The 16309-nt window shown below is 35.4% G+C and overlaps 1 protein-coding gene across 5 annotated transcripts in view; it reads left to right on the top strand.

Moving 5' to 3' along the window:
- The window catches only part of POLA1 (DNA polymerase alpha 1, catalytic subunit), a 189676-nt gene that overhangs the window by 147768 nt on the left and 25599 nt on the right, over window positions 1-16309 (top strand). For 3 of the 5 annotated variants that reach the window (XM_031599290.2, XM_090124323.1, XM_031599289.2), the window contains exon 36: window positions 194-290. In XM_031599290.2, coding sequence (XP_031455150.2) covers window positions 194-290 — 97 coding nt within the window. Of the gene's footprint in view, window positions 1-193; window positions 291-5619; window positions 6910-9674; window positions 9850-16309 lie in introns of those variants that run through there. The other 2 variants (XM_090124333.1, XM_090124330.1) reach the window with 2 other exon arrangements.

Here is a 16309-nt window from a genome sequence, read left to right as displayed (position 1 = left end):
GTAAAAATATTTTTTTTTTGTAATAGTAATAGTAGAGTTATAGTAGTATAGCATTACCGTATTAATAGTACTACATGAGCAGAATGTATCTTTTAGAAAAGTACAGAATCACCTCTTGATAACAGAGAGAGAAATAAGTACAGGACACGCACTTATCACTGGGGTTTGTAATTAGTACCTTTTTATTTTGCAGTATTCTGATAAGGCCCTGTACACTCAGCTGTGCTTTTACCGGTACATTTTTGATGTGGAGTATGCAATGGATAAAGTGATTACTGAAGAGGATAAAGGTAAGTTTAAATTATTAATTAATTAAATGTAGCTCAAAAGCAGGTAACATTCTAGAAACTACAGCTATCCATTTGTACTCTCCAAATCTGAGCTACTAGGCTGTAATGTAGAAAAGAAAAGAGAAGAAAGTAGGATTGTTGGAATCATTTGTAAGAGAAGTGTGTTGTGTTGGAATAACAGATTCAAGATTATATGTCTCTGTTCTTTTGGAGCAATTGCACTTTTGAAAAGGTGCTTTGCCTGAAAGTTATGCCATTAGAGAAATCTCTTTGCATGTAGTTTGAAGGATATGTCAACTTCAGTAAGTAGATTAATTAAAACTATACAGTTTCTAAAAGAAACCAATTAAAATATATTCAGGTATTATGTAAGAGACCGTTTTTTATCAGGGAAGAAAATGATGGCTCAAGAAAGCAGCAATGTTAATTGCCTACAAAGCTCTGTTAAGTACAAAATTTATGCTGATGTTAGGAAGACTTTTTTTCCTCGTCGTCTTCCAGTAACCGTAATATTTATGAGCTAAAACATCTCTAAGCTATAATGGAGCTATGCGTTTTGTGTGGCTAGTTGATTCTCAAGCTGACAGAAGAGCATCTCTGATGGTGGGCTAATACATGGCTGATGTAGAATTCTGAACAAAGCTGAGTTTTGAGCCCACCTATAAGGTGTACTGTTAATAGAGAGCACTTCCACTGTGCTTTTGGTGGTGCCGATTAAGAGAAAGTACTTCCTCTGTAGTCAGCTTTTCTGATTGCTGTTCTACTGTAGAAATCTTTCCCCTTCCCTGAGTCACCAGCTAAGTTTCTGGGTGATAGAAGGAGACTAAATAAAGTCATTCTTTCTAAATGTAATTTTGATGAGCTTTGTATGAAAAGCAAAACAGCTTTAATGTATTAGCTAAAAAAAAAATGCTCAGTTAAGCAAATTATCTGATTCTGGTCTGTTTCTTCTTTTAGAGATTCCCATTTCCTTTCTTAATCCCACTTAAGACAAGAAGGCCACTCTTTGGGATCATCTCAGTCTAATACAACTTTGTAGATGTACTGAAGGAATGTTATGTTGTGGTAGCTAATACTAGCTGAAACTCAATAACTTGGTGTGTATCTACCTTATATCAGGATATAAGAGTAGATGCATCTTCAGGGGTGATCGTATCCATTCCCTGCTAGAGCAGACCATCACGTCTTACAGAGGTTTCATTTTGAAACCTGTAGGTGGTTCTATACCTTTCACTGTTGTTCAGAATGTTTTTCAGACACTCATCCTGTGATTCCTGAAAATTCACCATCATTTTCCCATTCTAACTTGTTCAACTTGTGTTTGTCCATTTACTGAATATTTCCCCTCCCTCATGTTCTCTGCTATGCTTTTAGAAACTGGTAGCATCTCTGTTTTGTTTTAAATTAATGCACTTCTAGATTCCCCTAGTAAATACAGCCCTCTGCTGCATGATCCTTCTTCCTAGTCTTTTGGTCTCTTCTAGGTTGGATTCATCTTTCAGTGTGAGGAACTAGAATTTACCTGGTGTTCTGGATGGTTTCTGTCCAGTGTCTTGTACACTGCATCTGTACATTTGACAGAAGTACATCTACTGATGCTTTCCTGTATAGCTCACAGTTCATAGCTGCATTGTGTCATTAACTTGTGGTTACCTGATGAAAGAAATCTTCTGTCACTTCTGAATCAGATGTTCATGTCTAAGGTTTCTGGCTTTTTTGCTTCTTTGTTTTGTCATGCTTTAATTTTCTTGGTTTTCTTCATATTGGACTGCTTAATCTCATTTATAAATTTAAACTTCAAGTTTATTGAAACATAATATGATGTCTTCTGCAATCACGTAGTTTCTCACTGTCTGCCTTAATCAGAAAATGTTCCCCAGACCCTCATCACTAGTTGGAGAAAGTTAAATAGAATTAGTATTTAGAGAAATTCTCGAGGAGAATTTTAGAACTCTGCTATGATTTCCTATTTTCTTGGATGGTTCACTTCTTCAGCACTGCATATTTTTGCATTTTTCTTACTTAGATTAATTTTTTTTGTATAATCTTATTCAGTCATCCAGTGATTTCAGGCTTGGTACTGCAGCAAGCGTTAGGGCCAGATTAATTAGATCTACTATACCTGCCTTTGAAAATTGATTCTCTTCAAACAGACAAATTAAACAAACAAACACAATATACAATTATGTCCTATTTTTCAGATATCTTCTGGGGGGAAAACATCTTTCTGATAGTCTAAAAATACATGCAGAATTTGAGCTTTTTGGGTCACCTTATTTTATAGGTACCAGTGTTCTATTTTCTCGCGACAGATGTAACTGATTTACTTTGTGTTATTGAAATAAGTTTATTTAGTGAACTCCCTTTGTGGACACAAAGCTTATATTTATTTCCCCTTGAAAGAAAAAAAAAAAATTCCATGCCATATTTCGCAAGCCAACATGCAAGTATGCAGCATCACTTATCAAACACGGTGGATTCTATGAGCTTTATTTTTCTTCTTTACTATGTATGTAACTAAACCACTTATTTACTGTTGTTCTGATTTTGGTTAGTGGATTTTTTTTTTTACTTTTTAAAATTATTTTTAGGGAGGTTATTTTTAAAACTAAATCACGTGGACTTCTGAGTTTCCACAGACCAGTTCTTTGTTCTTGTAGCTTTTGTTTATTCTTGCTAGCAGTTCAATGTTGTTCATCTTGGAGTGTTCTTCTATAAAGTTTTCAGTTGCTAGAGACACAAGATACAAATGTTGAAAGGAAATTTGAGAGAATTCATGCTTTCTCTCCATTCAGAACCTTGAGATTTCGCTGCTATTTCACCTACATTTTCTGTATTTCCTTCTTCAAAATAGAGAAGTGTAATTACAGAACAGGTTTCTGTTTATTCTGCTATTTATATGTAAGGTCTGTGTTATTTATTGAAATGGAATCTAAAAGAATAATTGTGAAGTCAGTGGGAGTTCAAAAGTCATCCAGCCTGCTCCGTTTCCCTGCAAGAGGATCAATACTATTGTCTGTCTAGCCTGCATTGCGGAGATAGGATAAATTTTAAAAAGCAAAAACAAAACAAAACAAAAAAAAAAAAAAAAAACAGACAAATTCAAACCAATACTTTGGTACTGCAGATACTAGAACTTAATAGATTCTTCAACCAGTTTCTTCTTCTCTAATGTAGAGACCTTTTCTGTATATTTAAGGTGAATGTTTCCCTAAGCTTATCCTGTGTGTGATGGATAATTGATGTTTTTTTTTTTATTTGAGAGTTTTGTGTATTTAAAACCTGTATGCTATCTTCTGTATCACTTTCAACAACAATCCTGAATTTATTCACATAATCACAGGATCGTAGGTCGGAAGGGACCTGTGGAAATCATGTAGTCCAACCTTTTGTACACCTGAACATTTACATGCTGATTTTCATGGAACTAGCTATTGGAATCTGCTTGTAATCATGTTAGAGCTCATTTCTGAGTAACTGAGTTTAGAAAAAGATGATGTTAGATATATTGCTTTATGTTTATGTAAGCAAAATTAATTTCCCATTTCATTGTCTGATTGTTGGGTCTCATAAGATCCGTTGAGCCTTCTTACCATGCACTCTAGCAGAGCATAGTGTTATAAGCAAATTAGTATGTTGACTATCAGCATCACTTTCCCAGGTCACTTATGCACATAATCCATGGCTGTGGAACTCCAGTGGTAACCATTTTCCATCATGAGTATTAACCACTTAGACTCAAACTCTATTTGCTATCTTTAGCTGGTCATTTATCTATTCCTTCTTAAGCCATACCTGTTTTTTCTTTTTAAAAGGTTTAGGTAGTGAGATAGTATCAATCAATGGACAATATTAGTAGCATCATCTTAACCCCATGCTTGTTCAACGCTTTATGATATTCTTAATAGGTTTGTGTGATGGGCCTATCAACCTATGTTGATTCTTCCCCAGTATATTGTATTTATTCAGGTGCCTACTAATGCTCTTTTTATCATTTCTGCTCATTTGCACAGTACAGATTGTCCATCATGTCATTCACATTTCCTGGGTTTGCCTTTAATATCATAGAAGATAATTTCAAAAGCCAAATTGAAGTTAGTATATAACCTCCACTAGATATCTTTTCTGGGTCCTGTTACCTAAGGAAATTACAGTGGCTGACGTGATTAAATTCTTTCCGGCCATTCTTGTCTATTAGTCTATTTCTTGTCATCTTCATGTTTACAGCTAGGTTTTGGTCCATCTTTTCCCTGTAAGAATTAGAAATAAGCTGTTTGGTTTACATAACATTTTATTGTTACAGAGACTGGTGAAGTTAGCTGTCAGTTATAACATCCAGGAATCTCTGGATTATACAATTATTAGTTACTACTACCATTATTAATTGTTGCATTTGTTCTCCAAGCAATTGTTTCCATTCATCTGAAAGTTTAGGGTCTTTCATGATGATGATAGTTTAATATGTTAGCATTGTGAAAGGTGGATGAGGTTCTAAGCTTTCAGACTACACAAGTGTAACTCTGAAATTCCTTTGCAGTCTTTTTAAATTAGAGACTGTTGCACAGTCAATGTCAGGTCAAGACCAATTTAATTTTCAGTATCCCTATGCCAAAACCACTAATTTACAGCTGCCACTAATAGTGTCAGGTTTGTTTGCTCTGATTTAATTTTTTAATCAGGAAAGGAAAAATTGCTCCATTGTGACTAGTAAAATACTCAAAATGTTTTCAGCTCTTCCTTACAGTCAGAGGTTTTCAAAACTGGGTTGTGGCTTTAACAGATGTTGCTGCTTAGGCAAACGGTCAGAACAGCAAGAAGCAGTAGGAGTAGCAAAGTTGTAACATCCTTTGTTCATTTGGATGGAAAAAGGATAGGTAAACCAGCAGTGATTTAAGCACATGATGTTTAAATCCAGGAGTATGCTCTTTTTGTATGCTTTAAAATTCAGAAATGGAAACCAATGTATTTTAATGGCTGTGTCATCATAAAATCAAAATAAAGTGTAGTAAGCTTTATATCATTATCCCATTCAAATATTGGTATTGTTAAATATTCAAAGATATTACTGTTTTCATTTTGCTTCTACAGTAAAATGAAAACCTTTAAAAATGAAGAGAAATGGAGCCCACATAAAGTCAGTGAAACTACTGTGCTTCACACAGATGTCTCTAGTTAGCTCCCTCTCCTAGCATAAATTAAATCTTCGTGGAAGACTTTGGATAGGGATGCTGCAGTTTCTTTATTCACAATGGCTGCAAAGTCATTCAAAAATTGTGTATGAATATAACTGAGATTGTTCATGGTGCTTTTTTTTTTTTTTTTTTGGAAGACAAACAGGATCCTGATCATAGGATTTTTCTGTTTCACACTAGAAAGTGGAACTGAAAGCCACCGCTTCCCCACCATCCCAGTTCTAAGAGACATAAGGTCAGAAGTGATGTTTGAAGTGCATTTAGGTGTTTCAGTGACAGAAATTGCAGAGATACTGCAGTATATTCTTTCACAGAATATTTTCAACCACTGAGATTCTGATTATTGGATTCCAAAAAGTTTGGACATATCAGGTTATTAGATAGGTAGAAGAAAGTGAGGATGGGAGATAGCCTTGGAAAGAGTGATTAAGTGTTCCTGTTTGTTGGGAAGACCTGCATCTTCAAAGTATATGTCAGTTTGTGAAAGTGGAATGTAATTGTTGAGATCGTATTCTTATGGATTATGGCATAAGGCATATTCAGGGGATGTTTTTGCACTTCTGTTGCAGCTATATATCTGTATGTTCCTCGTTTCATCCTTACATACAAACACCAGAATCATCTAATTTACTTTATGGAGGAATAAGCTGCAAAATTCTGTTGGGAAAAAAATGTGTCTCTTCTATGCTGTATGTCCTAGACACTAAATAAATAAATAAATAGATAAAACACAAAAAAACCCCAGCTGTGAATATTTGTGTGAATCCTATAATTTCAACATGGGATGTTCTCATCTTGATGAGCTAAGGAGGAGGTCAAACTGAATTTTTAATTGAAGAATAATTGTGAATCTTTCAAAGAAGACAGATTGCAATTGAGATGCTGTCAGAGCAATTTGTAGTTTAGCGTATGTCCTCCTGTCAGCTGGTGATGATGGTGAGGTTGAGGGAGACTGAATGAATGGGCCTGAGCAAGATGTTCCTGCTCTGCAGTAGTGTGCAAGTTCAGTCAGATGGAGAGGACATCATGTGTAAGAGGGCTGGAAGGATTGTATGTATAAGAAACTGAGGCAATGAAATGAGGACTTCTGGCATCATATCTACTAGACATGTGTCTGTAGGCAAAAAGACTATGAAGAAGTTGCAATAACTATGAAAGGAAATGTAGTTGATTGTGCGTGCTTTCCGGGGGAAAATAAAGAGAAATCATGTAAATAACCTGTGCGCATATATATGTGTGCAATTGCTGAAACGTGGCGTAACTTTTTTGAGGGAGTGCAGCTCAACAAACAAAGCATTCTGTTGCATCTCATCTCTAGGCACTATTGCTGAGAGTTCAGTTCTCTGTAGTGAGCTTTACATCCAAAAAAATGCTGCTGTGCACGTTTGTTTTAAGGTACTTTGTCTACCAATCATGTTGTTTTGAAGAGGTAATGGAATACTAATTTTCAAGAATTTAACCTGTTGGTAGCTCTTCAGAAGCACTTGTTCATTTTTCTTTGATGTTGTTCTACAGAGAAAGATAGTGGGATTTGAAGAAAAAAAAAAGTCACTTTCTTGTGTGTTTTTGAGTCTCGCTAACTTTTCTCCAAACAAAAAAAATATTTGTTTGAGGATTTTGACCCTTTTGATGTAGCATATGGGCAGTTAGCTGATCTGTAAATCCTAAGTTATCCTTCCATAGCAATCACACATTTTTTCATGACCAATTTGACATTTTAATGTCTCGTGCATAGCTGTTTTCTTCTGTTAAACCTGTGAAATCTAAGTAAACCCCATTGCACTCACTGTACATTTCTATAACTCTTTCTCTGAATGCTAAGCTTAATGGGCTGTGACACCTCTCTGGGAGTTACAAATTCTTGTGAATTATTTTCATTGCTTGTGAATGAAATAAATAGAAATAATGAGTTACAACAGCTGTGATATGTCCACGGTGTGGGAGCTGTGTGGCATGACAGGAGTACATTTGCTGCGGCTCATACCTCCAATAAAGTAGTTTTGATTAATGAAGACTTTATTTTTTTTGCTCATTGTGCTTAATGTTCCAGGTGGAATGAAGTGGTTGGCTTGGCTGATTCCTCATGAACTGGAATGGTTATCTGACTTCTTCACATAAATTCCCTGCTGCTACTGATAGTTTTCTTTTTCTTTTGTGAGAAAAATATCTTCTGATTTGCCTTTCAGGTTTTATTCCTTACTTAACATGTTGGCGTTTATCTATGTACTTAGAGCCTAGGTTATTTTATCTAATATAGTCTGGTTGCTTTATCAGTTCTCTCGTGTTTTGAGACAGAAAATAATCTTTAAAGCCATTTTTTCTTTATTGTTTGTGTTTCATCCGCAATTTTGATTGTTCTTATAGAGACCTTTGTCTTTCTGATTTCATCTGTGTTAGTAAAATTTGGGGTTTTGTTGTTCAGTGCAAGAGAGAAGACATGGCTTCTTTTAGTGACTACTACTTCTTGCAGCCATAAGATCTTTTCTCTAGTGAAAAGTGCAAGATGAACATCTTTTTCCTTTCATAAGTCCCTTAAATTTGATGGATCTGGAAGTGTAATTAAAAAAAAAAAATCATGTATTTTAGATACCAGAATTCTTATATCGATGCTAATTTAAACATATATAGTGGTAGAAATTGGAAATACAAATACAAACAATTTAACTTTGTATAATCAATTTGATATATATGCACCTAGACGTCAGGAGGGTAATATAAATGTAAGGTCTTAAAGAGATTTAAAAAAAGGTACAATTATCTGTATGATTTTTAAGTTGCATAAGAAATGTATTTTAGAACTTGCCAGTGATGGCTTATAATCACTTTGATATTTTGAGGAAAATGGTATCTTTAAACAGATGATACAGAATTTATTTTTAAAAATGTATTGTGCTTATACAGTCGATGGCTTTTATTTCCATAATGTTTTTTACTACATAATTATACATCTTAATTACGTAATTACCGTCATAATTATTATGTAATTACATGTAGTTCCACTAATTACAAAATCAGGAAGTGTAATTATCTACTAAAAACTTTCTGAAATCTTATTTGTTCACTAGAGATTATTTAAAAGACCAGTGACCTGCTGAAGATGGTGTGTGGTGTTACGCATCACACCAGCTCTCCCTTTCTCTTTCTTTGTGACCAGTATAGCGTGAGAGCATTGTGGAAGGACTTCTATGTCTTTAATTATTAGTTCCCATAAAATTAGTTCTGAGGCATTGCCTATATTGCCCAGGGATTCCGAGCCTCTTTGATTTTGTCATTGATATGTTTTGTCTTTTAGTTGGAAAGATTCTGTAGCTGGGGTTACAGAAAGTCGCATGCTTTCAGTTAACACCTTCATACCTTCATTCTCAACGCACTACAGAGAGTAAAGTTATGAAGGTGTTAACTAAAAGCATGCAACTTGGGGTCAGGTACCTGGTGTCGATTGTAAACGTGATTGGAAAAATGCTGGTTATGGCCATGTGTAGGTAGAGCGAAACCTTGAATTCCCTGAAGACATGGAGAATGCAGCTGATTTCTCTTGGACCAAAAATTTATTTTATTGAGTAAAATTGCTTTTTTAAAAATCATTTTTTCTGTTTATATATATATGTTTATGTGCTCATTTATTACTCACTACTGCACATACTTAATTTATAAATTTGTTTAACACTGCAGTGTGTAACCAAAGTAGTTCACTGCATGCTCAGAGAAAAAATAGCAATATTTAGGACATTGCACGCTTGTTTTGTCCTAGTATTTTATTATATTGTGCAGATGGAAACTTTCATACAAAACATTCTCATACTTTCATCATGATAGAAAATATTCATTTATTATATTAGAATATTAAAATATGGAGAAATACTTTGAATAACAGGAAACAGTGCATGTGAGAGAGGTGATACAAAATGTAAGTAAATTAAGTATCACAAGAATTTGTGATACTGATAAAAAGGGAGAAAACTGTAACCTGCAAATCAGCAGGGAAGTGGTCACTTTAGAAACATGAAGATCAGTCACTGGAATTGCAAGCTCTAATTTCTGTGAAGCTTATGACTTGATACCAAGTATACATTTCTATCTTTGTATAATTTTTCTCTGCTTTCTAAGGCATCTGTTTTACTTTACAGAACTTTAAACTCCCAAGTTTGGGTCCATAGGTGATGTGAATCTGCCTTTGTCTTGTTGAATGCAGGAACTTCAGCTTGTGTCTGCTGAGCATACAAGTCCTAGGGAGAGTTTGTCTCCAAACCAGTTTGAATTGCATCGGCCTTTAGAAGAAACACACAGATTATTTTTGAACATTATTTTTGAACACAGATTGGAAAAACTGGATCCTTATTTGATCTCCAGGGTTTAAAATAATAAAATAAATAAAACCACAAATAAAATGATTTTAATTATTATACTTCCTGAAGCATAGTAACTGCGCAGGAGATATTTCTTCGTATCCTTTGTATCCTTAAACAAAACATTTATGTCAAAGACATGATGAAAACGTAGTGATGCTCTTTTCTCTAAGAAATGGGCATGGATGAAGTCATCAATAGGGACTGCAAGGCTATGTAGAGAACAATGGCATGGTAAATACTAATTCTATTTCGTAAGACACACAAAAACAGTACATGATGTATAATACAAAAATGGAGCATTATACAGTAGAGTATCTCAATGCAGCTTCAATTTGGTTTATTAAACAAAGAAGTCCATCAATTCATTTTTGTCATCTCTCCATCAGAAAAATGTGATGGTGTCAGCCAATACCAACTGATGTTTCTGGGGGAATAAAAAGGCGTATTTGAAGCCCTGAGTATTACCACCATGAAAACAGAGTGCACAAGAAACTATCTGGAGTTCGTTTTTCACAAAAGCATGTGAGACCACAGCTATTACCTCTTTGTGTCTCACAAGCAGTGCCTCCACTTCCACAGTTTTCAAGTCCCCTCTTTCAACAAAGCAACAATCATTCCATGATAGTGAGTGGTTCAATGAGATGGAAAGAGAGAGTACTACCCCCCCCCCTTTTTTTTTCTTTCTTTTTTTTTTATTTCCAGGACCATCTCATAGATTAGCATGTCTTATTTCAGGCTAATATAATTTCACTACCTTTTGAGAGCCAATTAGTCTTTTGTGACAGATGAGAATTTGGCTCAGCCTTGGAGAAAAAACACAGCAGGATTTCCATCTGACGTATCCCACTTCTGTGAGGGGACTTGGATGGAGAAGGCCCATTTGGGCTTGGGAGCCTTTTGTTTTTATCTAATATAAATTAGTTTGGAAGAAGTTGATTCGTTCCTGCCAGGATTACAACTGTCAAAGACATATCAAAATGTTTTCTTATGTTATATTATTTAACTCAGAATATAATAATGTAATTATTTTGACATGAAAATGTTGCGTGCTGTAGTATTTCCACTTATCTTTAAATAGACATTTTTCACTTTGTGAGAGATGCATACAGTAAGACAAAACAAAACAAAAAAATGAATGAAAAGGAGTGAGTGACAGCCTAAGCTAGTTTATTTAGATGATAAATAATATTTGACATAAATAGGATTCTGTGGAGTTGGAATTAAAACATTTGTATTAGTTATGGTATTGTTCCATATTTCTGGTGTTGCATAAGCAGCCAACAGCATGTGAACAGCAGCATTTTTATCAGATGAACATTTTGAAATTGCGTTACATATTTTTGGGGGAGGGCAGAAGGACACTTAAGACAAGCTTAGAATTGTGTTATTTTTCTACTGTTCATAAATCTTATACACGTGTATTCATCTGCAATTCAATTCTATGTATTTATTTATTTATTTTGTGCTAGAACTGATCTATAGTTTTAAATATCCTTGATAAAAATTAGTTAGTGCTGGGTGACCAAAACAAATATAGATAGTATAGTTACAAAGAGCATGGAGCTAATGTGGTTTTGATCAATAATGGTTAACTATTATCATCAGGATCTTGATGTGGAAAAGATTTATTTCATACTTTAGATTCCATATTTTAGAGGCATCAGTGGATTTGGAATTGTTTGTTGTGCATGCATTTTCATGATAATCTGACATACAGTTCAACTGTTTGAAATACTACTTAGTTTAAGAAGTCGAAAGTGTAATGTCTTGGTTGGAAAAAAAAGGAAAAAAGATATGCCCATAATTGGAAAAGCACCAGATGTCGGAACATGAGATGCATGCATTTGATAAAGCATAAGCGCTGCAGCTCTTCTGGGAGGTGCATTTAGAGAGAAAGAAAAAAATAGGTTGTTATGTGAAAATTTAGTTTCTGAAAATCTGGATGCAAGTTTAAAAACTATTTCTGTATTTTGTGCTTCTGTACTCTGAAATGTATCTGCTATTTCCCTGTTTAAGCCAAACCTCAAATATTGCAAAAGAGGCAAACTATGATATTATTCAGAAACTGCAGTAAAGTGCCCGTGCCTTTTTCAACTTTTCTATAAGATCTGGAGCCTTGAGTTCATTTTTGTTTTATTGAACTGCTATAACAAATCTTAAACATCAAAGAAAGTATTCAGTCAGAAGTTCCTATTTAGACAAAACATGAATTTTATTTCAGTATTTAGTCTTTCAGCATGTGAATGTGCATGTGTTTTCTAGTCAGTACCAAAAAAGGACCATTTTTGCTTTACTGTAGCATTTGACAGGATTTACAGGCTTTTTATATTCACAGGTATCTTCTGCTCTGCTAGTGACCACAGCTGCTGCACCGACCCATAGAGTATAGATAACTAGATATCCTTTGGTTTAAGCTTTCCCTCTAACACCCACTTTTGCCTATGTTTCAGGCACCAGTATAACATGGCAGACTGCTCTGCTCACCACTTCTCAGCTTTCAGGTGCATCTGCTGCCATGGCAAAAAGCTCTCCCCCTCATTCCTGCAGATCTGGGATTTACTTATCTCTTCCAGTGTTGAGTTACATTTCAAAAAGCAGTGATCTGCCCAAGTGAAAAGGAGGAAGCAGTTCAAGTTCTGGCAGTCACTCTTAAACCACTACTTAGTGGAGCACCTCACAGGGTGGTGACCTTGTTTTACCTCTTGGAGAACTGGTGCATCCTTTTTCTCCTTCTTTCAGTTGTAATAACTGCTTTTTTGGGGGGGAAAACATGATAATCAGAACTCTTTTTTTTCTTTTATTTGTAAATGACAGCAGTGCTGGGTTTTAAGGAGCCCTTGTCTTCACTTTTTTTTTTTTTAACCATTAAGATGGGCAAGGTAATGTCAACAGACCATTTGCATGGTAAAGCCTTACATTGGTTGTTCACACCTTAAGATACCTTTCACTTATTTGTTAAGTGTGCCTCTGCTCTAACTGTGGAAACACTTCAGTGATTCAGCATCACATTTCAGAAATTATGCTCTACTCCAACAGGATTTGAGGTATTGAGATTTTTCATGTAACATAGAAATTCTAGAGCAAGCATTTCTCTTTCAAGGGAGAAGGATAGTGGGTTTTATTTGTTTGGTCTTTGCTTTGATGAAGAACTTCAAGTTGTCACATCACAGTCCATGGTAGTATGTTGGTACTATAATCAAGAGCCCAGCAAAATATTACTATATTAAAGTAACTTTTCAGTAGGCTTAGAGATTCTGGTTTGTTTGTTTGTTGTGGGTTGTGTGTGTATGTGTGTGTGTGTTTGTGTTTTTAACAAGTTCCATTTCTCCAGGAAAGGAGAAATGCCTATACTGAATTACACATGAGGAAATAGCATTAGTGCAAAAGGAGAATAAAGACATAAAGAAAGAAAGCCAAATTTATCAAGTGATCTCTTAATGAGCAAATTTGACAAAAAGCAGTCTTAAAATTCACAATGCAGAAAATGTGGGAAAGAGTCCTGAGAAACTGTGAAATTGAAAGATTTGGAGAGGCAACACTAAAGGAAGGTAATTTACATTACAGCTTGAAAGTAAAATAATCCATTGCAAGGTGTAGCCTTCAATTTTGTGCATTACTTGAACCCAATGAGGATAAATTTAGGATTTGCATTTCTAGTAGGAGCTCCTGAAATTTTAGACTTTATTGCTGTTGCCCTTGTTATCCAGTAAGAAGTTTTTCATCATTAGGGAAATTTTTAGTAAGATCTGTAGCTATACATTGCTACAAACCGTTGCATGATCTTAAGCAGAAGCCTTACATGGGCACTGATCATCTTCCAAAGAATTTTGGACTTAGAGTAGCTTGAGAGTAGCTCATTTTTTATCTCATTCTGGATGTGAAAAGGGGAGAAAGGAAAAAGTCTTTGGAACAGTTTGTGGTACAGAAGATTTTATCATCTTCTAAACATAAAATATGATTTGGGAGGAAATCTCTCATCTATGCAGATATCAGCAGTTTTACAGATGGAGTACATGCTTGGAAAGATTCTTGAGCAACTGCAAGCTGATGTTTTTACAGTGTCTCAAGCAGGCCAATATTCCTGTTGAATAGTACATTTTGAAGACTATTATTATGATAAACCATGTTCTTAGCATAATTCAGATTGGTGTATATACTTTGGTTTTAAAAAGAGAATTCTGCAGCAGAGTGCAAACTACAGGCAACACTCAAGGAAAAAAAAATACTGTTGAACATATACAGAAATCTTTAATTCAAGACTTTCCAACACAATACAATGCTTTGTATCACCCATTTGAGCTAACTAGTAGAGGCCCCAGGAGTTCCTAAAGGTCAAACAAACTTAACTATAAAGCAAGACTCTGTAGTGCAGTATAACCCAATTACAAAGATAATATGAATCACCACAGTGGCAGGACTTTTATATAGTAAGAAGTCACTCTTATCTTTTCAGCTGATATGCATTGCCTTTACAAAAAGGTGAGTGATGAGTTAGGAAATGAGCCATTGTAGACAACAGCAGTAAGCTCAGGAATTCATGGGAGTATGCATGAAGGTTTTACTCTCTTCAGAGGAAATCCATCTGATGCTTTGCTTTACGTTTAAATGCTAAGGGGAGAAATGAGTAAAGAGAAAATTCTTCATCTTTCCATGGGTAGGATATCTGTGGTCCACCATCGGATATGCCTCACAAAGTGGTATGTATATGGTGGTATTCAAGCTAAAATTTGTCCCTCATACAACACGGTACAACAGTGAGGTCCTTCTAGAGTTGAGATCTGAATATTTATAAAATATGAACCGCTCAGAAAGCTGAAGAGTCACAGTCCAGAGTGACCGAGAATTTTCCTTTTTTACTGGCAGTGATCATATGCTTCACTAAGATTTGTCTGAACACAGGAGAGGCGCTCAGAAGACAGCAGTAGCAGTCCAACCCTCCGCTTGAGTATATAGGCACTGCATGAGTGAGGGCTTTGCTGTTCTCTTTTTGTCTAGGTGAAGTTAAGCAATCATTCCTTCCATACCAATTGTTACTAGTGGAGAAACCCCTCTGCAAAGATATGCTGTTCATCTTCACTGACCAAGGTCTGCAGTTCAAGTATTTGTGTATGAATTTATCAGCCTTTGCACCCCTGGGTAGTGGAGAGGAATAGGCAGGTCCAGGGCATGGCTTATGTAATCTCATTTATGCTTGGCTGGTATGGGTCACATGTAAGAAATGCTTATTCTTTCCTGTATTAGTTATAAAGGAGACCCACAGTGACTGATTCTAGACGTCTAGAAACAGTTCTACTCAAAAGATTTTGCTAGGAACGTAATTCATGAGTTCACTATGTTATATGCCAGATGTGGGAAACTGTTACATACAGTGCTCCAGTTGGCTCAAAGAGTAAAAAATAACATCAAAATAGTTTCCATTATCCTTCTACAGTTACAACCTCTGTTGTCTACACCAAGGTGAGAAGAACGTGTTCTTCTGAAATAAACCACTTCTGCATCCCAGAATAATCTATTTTTAAATGATACGTAGTTAATCGTAAAGGCTCGAGGGAAGGCATCCAGTCGTGGCTGTTAACCAGGAGGAGACAGAATACCTTAACTCCTACCACTCCTTTGGAAAAGTCTGTCACAAGGTCCACAAGCCAGCCTTTAAAAAATCAGTGTCAGAATAGAGTTCTGGCTTCTGTCACAGAAGAAAACTGTTGTTTTGTGGTTATTTGGATGGAAGCATAGGGTATAATTCTTCTAAGCCCATAATATTTTTCAAAGGGACAAGCCTAGAGACTAAATTTCATGTATGGGGTCGTCTGGAAATTAATTTAAAATCATCAAGGTGAAAAGCTATTATATATTAATAGCTGTTCTTTACCCGCAGAAGATTTTAGCAGTTAAAAGCCAAATCCATCAACCTCTGCTTTTTCATATTCAGTAAATACAGGGATTTTGATAACTAGAGGAACTTGTCCCAAGGAGGAGTTTAATATTCTACAGATCATAGCACATAATCTTTCTTCTTTCTGCTTGAATGTCAAGCATGAAAAGGGGAAAAAATACATTTACAAAGTTGATTTAAGAAAGTCATTTAAAATGTATTTCTTTATAACAGTGCAGCTTCAGATAATCCATTATTTTATTTGTAGACTCTCTCTGAGATGTGGAAGACAAAAGGCAGGCAAGGATTTGTAAGTGTATCAAGTTAGTACACAAAGATCAAAGGCTATCTCTGCATGAGGGACTTTGCACATTCTCTTCCAGATCAGCTGCAACATCAAGGACAGGAAAATCTGTAAAGCATTTTGTTTGCTATGTGTTCAATCTCCTGTCATCTGCTAATGCAGTCTTTGTCAGAAAGTGCTTAATGTTGTGGTACCCAAGTAACCTGTTTCCCTGTTTCACTTGCATTGTTCTGCTGAATACGTATCTCCTATATTCCCTGCTCAAAATTGCTGACTTTTCACAAATTGGAGATGATCAGTAG

Source organism: Phasianus colchicus, chromosome 1 (genome assembly GCF_987193195.1).
Source record: "Phasianus colchicus chromosome 1, bPhaCol1.hap1.1, whole genome shotgun sequence".
NCBI classification, from domain to species: Eukaryota; Metazoa; Chordata; class Aves; order Galliformes; family Phasianidae; genus Phasianus; species Phasianus colchicus.
The sequence above is the reverse complement of the archived record's forward strand: the minus strand, read 5'-3'. Positions and strand labels throughout refer to the sequence as shown.